Source organism: Podarcis pityusensis (genome assembly GCF_964106645.2).
Source record: "Podarcis pityusensis genome assembly, chromosome: 2".
Taxonomy (NCBI): domain Eukaryota; kingdom Metazoa; phylum Chordata; class Lepidosauria; order Squamata; family Lacertidae; genus Podarcis; species Podarcis pityusensis.
The window spans coordinates 108,819,330-108,828,431 of record NC_138029.1 but is presented as its reverse complement, the minus strand read 5'-3'; the positions used below and the strand labels follow the sequence as shown (position 1 = coordinate 108,828,431).

The 9,102-nt window shown below is 50.1% G+C and overlaps 1 protein-coding gene across 2 annotated transcripts; it reads left to right on the top strand.

The window, feature by feature from the left end:
• Window positions 1-564: 564 nt before the first annotated feature.
• LOC308469355 (uncharacterized protein) lies at window positions 565-7,354 on the top strand. Of its 2 annotated transcripts, none has more exons than XM_080991678.1 (3): window positions 565-2,015; window positions 4,704-4,830; window positions 5,338-7,354. In XM_080991678.1, exons 1-3 carry the CDS (start codon window positions 1,149-1,151, stop codon window positions 7,140-7,142), a joined length of 2,799 nt encoding a protein of 932 aa, XP_080847804.1. In that variant the 5' UTR covers window positions 565-1,148; the 3' UTR covers window positions 7,143-7,354. The 2 variants fall into 2 exon arrangements, with proteins under 2 accessions (XP_080847804.1, XP_080847805.1); XM_080991679.1 differs by having other exon boundaries at window positions 567-2,015; window positions 5,341-7,354.
• Window positions 7,355-9,102: the final 1,748 nt, after the last annotated feature.

Here is a 9,102-nt window from a genome sequence, read left to right as displayed (position 1 = left end):
GTTCGAATCCCGTTGCTCCCATTGTTCGGTCCCTGCTCCTGCCAACCTAGCAGTTCGAAAGCACGTCAAAGTGCAAGTAGATAAATAGGTACTGCTCCAGCGGGAAGGTAAACAGTGTTTCCGTGTGCTGCTCTGGTTCGCCAGAAGCGGCTTAGTCATGCTGGCCACACGACCCGGAAGCTGTACGCTGGCTCCTTGGCCGGTAAAGCGAGATGAGCGCCGCAACCCCAGACCCGGTCACAACTGGACCTAATGGTCAGGGGTGCCTTTACCTTTTTACATACATACATACCCCGCCCATCTGGCTGGGTTTCCCCAGGCACTCTGGGCGGCTTCCCACAAAATTATTATTATTATTATTATTATTAGAAGCGAGTTCTCGATCCTCAGTGGGAAGCGCACAGAGGGCACACATGATCACTAGTGGATCCAGCCCAGATAAGTTTGTTGTGAGCGATCACTCCAGCTGAAATCAGCACGTTTGAGGTCTGCCATCCTATACCCGCCTTTCTCCACTAGGGGGCTCCGAGGCGAAAGCGGCTTTCTCTTTGCAAAGCTTTTCCTTCCTGCGCGGTCGAAGCCGATCCGACGCTGTCTCCTCCTCCACCTGCTGACGAGCGAAAGCGGGGCGGGGCTTAATCCGCATCCCCGTCCAACCCGAACGCCGCTTTCCTTCTCGTCGCGTGCTCCACCTTACCCGACCGGAGTGAGAACTTGTCAGCCTGATGGCTCCGGGCTCCTCCTGCCTCTGTGCAACCCGCACCCCAAGGGCTGCTGCGACTTAACAATTAACGCCGGATACAGGGGAAGGGGAGGAAAAAGGGCTGGGACAGCGGAGCGAGGAAACCTCACATATTTCCCTTCCTTGCACAGCTTTCCCGATCGCGTTGAAGCGGAGGCGGAGGGAACGGGCGCAGCTTGACACGCGCGCGCCACCCGCAGACCCTGAGCCGGACCAGAAGGAGAACCTTGGCGTTTCCCGGCAGCTGTTCGGCCGATCTCCGGCGTCCCTTGGCTTTGTTGCAGGGATTTTCGTTTTCCTCCCTTACTGGTTGTTGTTGTTGTTGTTTTTCCCCCGCTCCACTCTTCCGAAACCATCCATCTCTTTCATTTGATTTATTGATTTTCCTCCTCCTCCTCCTCCCCCCATGAAAATGCCTCTGAAATACGTCAAGAGTCGGAAAGGCAGGGATCAGCTGCTTCACGAAGGGTACCTGTATCGGAAGGAGCGGGAGAGCAAGAGCAAGATGGTCTGGAAATGCGCCGACTACCACAAGTCCCGTTGCCCGGGGAAGGCCCACACGCGCCACGGCAAGCTGGTCCACTCCTTGCCACACGATCACCCTCCTCCTGCCAAGACAGCCGGCACGGATGCCGAGATGTGTGGCACGAAGGAAAGGCCTTCCTCTAGCCAAGAGCCCGTCCGCAAAGGGTCCGTGCCAGGCTGCCAGGCGTCGCCAGGGGTGCCCGCTTCCCGCAAGCCACGCATCCAGAACGATCCAAAGCTCACCATCCAGCTCTTGAGGGCACGTCTGAACGCAGCCCGCCAAGTCGTGTCGGACTTGCAGCAGGGATCTTCTGCTGTCGCTGAGACAGTTCCTGTAGATCCGTCTTCGCCAGCTTCTCTGGACTTGCCAGAGCGCTCAAGTGCATTTGAGAACGCAAGATCCAAGGATGCCCCTGTTCTGGGCAACGGCACAAATGCACCCCGTTTGTTCGCAACCCGGTCCATTCAGGAAGCTGCTCGCCAGAGGTTCCGCTTGGGCCCTGTCCCGCCTGCAGAAGCCCCCCAGGAGATTCTGTCCTGGCTGAGCGAGGCAGCTGAGCAGTGGCTGTGTCCTCAGCAACACAGCAAGGACCAGATTGTGGATATGGTCATCCTGGAACAGTTCCTGAACGTGCTTCCGGGGAACTTGCAGGCGTGTGTGAGAGCCAGGGATCCAGGCAGCAGCAAGGAGGCACTTCAGCTGGTCGAGAGCTATTTGAGGGAAGAGGAGCCAGCTAACACTGTTCAGGTGCTGGGATGTGGTTTTTTTTCTTCCTTTTATTGATATGTTTACATGTGTTGCCCACTTTTCCTCCAAGGAGCTGGAAGTGGCCTAGGTGGTTCTCCACCTCCCAATGTTATCTTCACAACGACCCTGTAGAGTAGGTTGGGCTGAGAGTGAGCGACTGCCCCAAGGTCACCCAGTGAGCTCCGTGGCTGGGTGGGGATTTGAACCCTGGCCTCCTGGCTCTTAGTCCAATGCTCTAACCACTATGCCACTCTTAAGAATGGAATGCTGTTGTGTATCCGATTCTAATGCAGACCCAGAAAAACTGGTACCGTTTGATGTTGCCTTTTCTGCTTCTGTTGTTGCAGACCTGCTGTAGCTCAGGGGGAAAATGGAGCCCTCTAACCCTCTCTTAACTGGCCCTCTGGCTTTCCCCAGACCACAACTCTCACCAGACCTGCTCCATGTCCCCCCTCAAGTGCTTTTGCCTGGCTGGAATGTGTCCTCAAACTATGATGGCGTTTGACTGTGCTGCGGCTAGAGCCATGTCTGCTGCCTCACCCACCCTTGCCTCGCCATTGGCATGTGGCCCCTGAGTGATTGTCTGTGAAGGGATGTGGCCCTTTAGGTTCCCCACCTCTGTGCTATAGAGATGCAGTGAGTTCCATCTCCCTGGCCAGAAACTGACGTCCGGTGTTAATCCTTTTCTGACGGCTAGAGAATATCCGCTGCAATGCATTCAGCAAAAGGTCATGGTGGTGGGTCACAGGGTTTGTTGGGGCCTGCACTGTGGGGAAAGGTTTCCTTGGAGCCTGTTGGGAAAGGATTCTGGTAACCTGGATATGACACACATATCATTCATAACCAGTGTTTTTGTTTTGTTTTCGCTGGCTTTTCTTCTTTTAAAAGGCGGGCAGGTGTGGAGGACTCCCTGGTCCTGAATGGGGTAACTGTGCCCCTGAAGGACCAGGTGCGCAGCCTGGGAGTCATTCTGGACTCACAGCTGTCCATGGAGGCACAGGTCAATTCTGTGTCCAGGGCAGCTGTTTATCAGCTCCATCTAGTACGCAGGCTGAGACCCTACCTGCCCGCAGACTGTCTCGCCAGAGTGGTACATGCTCTGGCTATCTCTCGCTTGGACTACTGCAATACACTCTATGTGGGGCTACCTTTGAAGGTGACCCGGAAACTACAACTAATCCAGAATGCAGCAGCTAGACTGGTGACTGGGGGCGGCTGCCGAGACCATATAACACCGGTCTTGAAAGACCTACACTGGCTCCCAGTACGTTTCCGAGCACAATTCAAAGTGTTGGTGTTGACCTTTAAAGCCCTAAATGGCCTCGGTCCAGTATACCTGAAGGAGTGTCTCCATCCCCATCATTCTGCCCGGACACTGAGGTCCAGCGCCAAGGGCCTTCTGGCGGTTCCCTCGCTGCGAGAAGCCAAGTTACAGGGAACCAGGCAGAGGGCCTTCTTAGTAGTGGCACCCACCCTGTGGAACGCCCTCCCACCAGATGTCAAAGAGAAAAATAACTACCAAACTTTTAGAAGACATCTGAAGGCAGCCCTGTTTAGGGAAGCTTTTAATGTTTAACAGGTTATTGTATTTTAGTGTTTAGTTGGAAACCGCCCAGAATAATAAAATATTATTATTATTATTAAAGGCTGCGTGAGGTGCAATTGAAGCTATTCCTGGCTTGCAGGTGCCATGATGGAAAAGCTTTCTTCCTGCTTGTCACGCAGCTCTAAACTGCAGGAGAGCATTGCTGGAAGCAAAATGTTTGCTGCTCTCTCTCTCTCTCTCTCTCTGTTGTTGATATAAGGCAGGGATACAAGGCACAGATGGCATATTATTGCTCATAATCTGGTTGAGTAACCAGTCTGATTTGGTCTCTTCTCTGATTATATCTTGTTTGTGCCTGTGACAGGGTGTGCATTTAATCGCGTTGGTGTGAGGTGAGGTTAAGCCTGTGTTCCCATGACCAAATAAATGGGAAGCTTCCTGCTGATCTTCCCTTCACTTTCATTCCATACAGTTAAGTGGGAAATGCCAAGTGCTGTGATATGGAGTGGCATAGAATGGGATAACCAGAAATGGCCTGGGGCTAGACTGAGGAAAAAGGGGTTTGCACAAAAACATGCCCAGAATGCTATGCTATCAGAGCCAGGGGGAGAAATTGGGTAACCATAGTACCTTTTTAGCAAATGATTTTAAATAATAATAATAATAAACCTGGTGTGGTGTCTAAATGCAAGTTATTGGACTTAAGAAATTGCCAGGCCTCTGGTCCATCTCCTCTAGTATAGTCATCTCTGACTGGCCCTGAATCTCAAATGTCTTGGATACCAAGGCTGAAAGAAAGGCCCTCACCCAAGATCCTTCAGCTGGAGATAGAATCATAGAATCGTAGAGTTGGACGGGACTATGAGGATCATCTAGTCCAACCCTCTGCAATGCAGGAATATTCAGCTGTCCCATACGGGGATCGAACCTGCAACCTTGGCGTTATGATCAGCACCATGCTCTAACCAACTGAGCTATGTGTGTGCAATGTACGTGCGCTGCCGCTTTTGTGCATGCAAATTCTCTGGTCTGCCCCTAAGCTATGTCCCTTTCTCCCAAAACCTTTTAAGGCTTTGCCCAACACAGTCAACAGAAGTCTTAATGCTGTGACATTAATGGAATATCCTTCTTGTTTGTTTCAGGGCCTGGTAACCTTTGAAGATGTATCTGTGCGTTTCACGGAGGAAGAATGGGCTCTGCTGGGCCACAAAGAGAAAACCCTTCACTGGAATGTCATGCAGGAGAATTACGATAACGTGGCCTGGATGAGTAAGTGTTCCTAGAGAATCCTGGTGCAGTTACCAACTCTTTCCACTTTTACATCACTGCAGCATACAGTTTAGGCATGCATCAGTTATACCCAGATTTCTCTTGAAATAATCATCCCCTTGTACATCTTTTATTAACTATTTTATGTGGTCATCTAGCTTCCCATTTTTAGATGCCCTTTGAATACTTTCTTTCATCAACAGTCTTTTTAAGTTGAACTCATGACATTTTCTGCTTCTGTACTTTCCTTGCATTTACCGTTATTTTAACATTTGCTGTACACTGCCTAGATGGCTTCGATACAAGTTAGCAGTATATGCATATTTTTACAAATAAATAAACTGAACTCACCAAGCCTTCCGCCGGACTAGATAGGCATAGGATTGCACCGTGAGCTGATTATTCAATTTTGTGACTTCTTTTAATTGCAGTAGAGAGGGACTGGTGCAGCCAATGTATTCTTAATGAATTTTTAGGACACAGTGTGATTGCTTTTCCTTGCTTCAGCAGGTGACGGGACCGATAGCAAAAGCAGATGGGAGGATCCTTGGCTGGAAGCGTGCGAATCGGTGGCGATGGGAAAATCCAAGGAGGCTATTTTGCAGAGTCCTGAACAAGACATGCTAAGGCAGAGCTGTCTGGAGAGGCAGCAAAAAACCAACTCAGGAAGAGAAAGAGAAAAGGATGTTCTCTGTTGCAAGAGTTTGCAAAAACTAGACAGTGACATGGTTCACCTAGAGATGGAGACATGTGCCGATTGTGAGGACTGGGGCGAATCCTTATCAGCATTTATCAATACTCAGGAAAGTCCCAGCAAGGAACGTTCTGAGCCTATGACTCAATCTGGGGAGTCACATGAATTATCTGAGAAGAAAATCCTCCAGAATCTTCAGGGAAACTTAATCAAAGAGGACCAGAGCAGTTTGCTGGGGCAACAGGCAAGCCAAGAGAGATCTACTCTTCTTAGAAACAGCTTGAGGGACCCACTTCATCTTGACTCTAGGCCATGTACTGATTCTGCAGAACTGGAGGAATCACTAAGACTTGGCAGCAGTCAGAAAATTCACAGCAGGGAAGATCCTGACTATGTGGCACTGGAAATGTCTGTGGACAAGATTTCTCAGATTTCTGCCAAGCAAGACCTGCAGTCCAAGCCTATGCAGCTTTGCTCAAACCGGATTCCTGCCGAAGTGAACGAGACGGCAGACTCACAGCACAAACCTGCACATGTTTACTCAGAAGTAAGTACCAGTGGGGCTCACTCCCAGGGAAGTGGGTGTAGGATTTCAGATTCAATCAGCGAGGACCAGAACGTTCTGGAGAGCCATCGCGCCAGCATCTCAGGAAATGATGACGGACAGGAGAAATGTCTTCTCTATGGAAATGGTCTGAGAGATCTGTCCAAAGACATGCTTCAGCTAGATGCTGAACCAGGACCAGAGAACCAGAATAGCCGCACTGGTTGTGGGGGTCAAGATCAGTGCTCAAAGCACATTGTTAGCCGGGAAATGGCTCAGAGGGAAGACCTATATAAAAGTCCCAAGTCCAATAGGCGGTTCACCAAAAATGCTGGCCAGGCTAGCTGTTCCGATTCAGGTAAGAAGCCCAGAGACCTCTTGGCTTTAATGAAACAAAGGCGACTTTACAAAAGAGGAAAGTATTTTAATGGGGAAAACATGCATGCCAAGTCTGTTCTTGGAGTGCCTCAAAGAATCCAGCCAGCTGGAAAACTTCAGAAACGTTTGGACTGGAAAGACAAGGGCCTCTACAAACTTAGCCAATGCAGACTTCTTGAACCAGGAAGAAGACTAAGGCAGCCCCTCAAAGACCATCTCCAGACTCGGGAAGCATTGCATCAGACTACAGCGACAATCAGAATGGCCTCAGGGACTGGACCTTCCCCTCCAAACTCCAAAAGACTGAAACCTGAGCCAGTATCTCCCTCCCCTCCCCCTCTCTACAAAATGGCGGCTGAGCCAACGCTCGCCCAGTTCATGACTCTGCTAGAGCAAGTTGCTGCTGACGCCGTGGAGATAAAGTTTGCAGTCTCCCGCTTGCACAACTCAGTTATTGCCATCCACAGCGCCCTCGGGAGTCTCTCTGGGTGTTCGGACGAGGCTGAGCTCAGGATTTCCGACTTGGAGGACACCTCCCGAAATACAAAGGCCCAGCTTGTGAAGCAGTGTAACGATATTAAAGCTATTGAGGCCAAACTCATTGGGAAAGCCGTGCAGACCAATATCATTGCAGGTTTGTGGTCATCGCTGAGGGGTCAGAGAGAGGCAGCCTCCCTTCATCAGCCCCCTAACTAATGTGTAAGGATGTTTCTGAAGACTTGGCTCAGAGAGAGATCAAGCGCCGTGCATTCCAAAACTAGGCTTGGATGCGATTGGTCCAGACAACCTGTTCACCGCCCACGAATTTACCACTCCTTTCTGCTGCCTTAGAAAAACCTTTGCAAGCTTTTGACCCTCTGCTTCTTTCAATAAACCTTTGGTGACCACAGTAAAAAAATAAAATAAAATGGTTCTTGTGCCTCTGCTGATGTTGATTCAAGTCATCTTGGCCTATCTAGGAATGGAGCGCAGGAGAGTAGTCTGGGAACAAAGGGGATGAGGGCAGCCAGTTTTGCCCGCTACATTCAGGTACCAGAGGTAAAAAGTAGGCTGGCCAAATCATTATTTTGCATATTTTGCATTCAGTTACCCCTTGTGTACAAAATATATAAGATGTACGCACACATTTAAATCTAACCTTAGAAAGGTGACGGGACAGATCAAACTTACATGATTGGCAGGTGGGCAGCGTTTGCTAGAAGTGGCCCTGTAGGCTATCGAGGGGTGCCAATGTGAATAAAATATTGGGGGGGGGCAGGTAAGCCCCACCTTACATAATCAATCACAAGATGCAGTATGCACACCATTCGAATGGCAATGCCCATCAATGGGGAGAGCACTGTCTTCCTCAAATATTTTATTTGGGGGGCTGATGGGACCTCGATCCCTAGGAATTGGCTCCCAAGAGGACATCTGGAGTTAAGCAATGCAAATATTGGGAATTAATCACTAACAAAGGTAAAGGGACTCCTGACCGTTAAGTCCAGTCGTGGCCGACTCTGGGGTTGCGGCGCTCATCTCGCTTTATTGGCCGAGGGAGCCGGTGTACAGCTTCCAGGTCATGTGGCCAGCATGACTAAGCCGCTTCTGGCGAACCAGAGCAGCGCACAGAAATGCCGTTTACCTTCCCACCGGAGCAGTACCTATTTATCTACTTGCACTTTGACGTGCTTTCGAACTGCTAGGTTGGCAGGAGCAGGGACCGAACAACGGGAGCTCACCCCGTCGCGGGGATTCGAACCGCCGACCTTCTGATCGGCAAGTCCTAGGTTCTGTGGTTTAACCCACAGCGCCACCCTACGACAGCACCTAAAGGCTGGTGAGGCAGATGAGAGATCTCGTAGACTGCCCTGGGATGAAGAGGGTGAATGAACAGCACTATAAATGCAATGGTCAGACAGAGCGAGCTTCTGACAGCAGGATGTGTCACAGCAAAGGCCGTCCATAGAGTATTGCCAACTTTCCCATCAGTCACTAAAGCTGCGCCTCTTAACAACAGCTTGATGTGCAGATATTTATTAATCTCTAAAGCACCTATAATGTTTAGGCACAGTTTGAGGAGAATAACAAGAAGAGGAGGAGGAGAGGGAGCGGCCTACAGAATTAGGTCATGTTCACACCACACATTTGTAGCACTATGATACCACTTGGAACAGCCATTGTTTTCCGCAAAGCATTCTGGGAGCAGGGGTGGACTTTAGTAATCTTTGGTAATATGGCACCAAAATTTGGCATCCCTGAATTATGGAGCTTCTCAATTTTGCGCCCCATCAGCTTGGCACCCTGTGCCAGGGAGAACCACCCTCACCGCCCTAAACCCAGCGCTGCTATGAGCTGTAGTTTGCTAAAGGTGCTGGAAGTTGTCAGGAGAGAGAACCTCTCATTCCCCTCACAGAGCTAAATTTCTCAGAGTGGCCTAATGCTCAATGCCTCTTCCGAGAGAACTACCAGGAATCTTGGGGGGGGGGGGAGGCACAATTGTTTAAAATGGCATCATAATGCTTTAAAACAGGCTTCCTCAACCTCGGCCCTCCAAGTGTTTTTTGGCCTACAACTCCCATGATCCCTAGCTAGCGGGACCAGTGATCAGGGATGATGGGAATTGTAGTCCCAAAACATCTGGAGGGCCAAGTTTGGCCATGCCTGCCTTAAAGCT

Bases quoted from the DNA above. Each gene is read 5' to 3' on its own strand.
- LOC308469355 (XM_080991678.1), top strand. From the start codon at position 1,149: ATGAAAATGCCTCTGAAATACGTCAAGAGTCGGAAAGGCAGGGATCAG. The intron at 2,016-4,703 runs GTGCTGGGATGT...TGTTTGTTTCAG, and splicing joins AGCCAGCTAACACTGTTCAG to GGCCTGGTAACCTTTGAAGA. The intron at 4,831-5,337 runs GTAAGTGTTCCT...TCCTTGCTTCAG, and splicing joins CGATAACGTGGCCTGGATGA to CAGGTGACGGGACCGATAGC.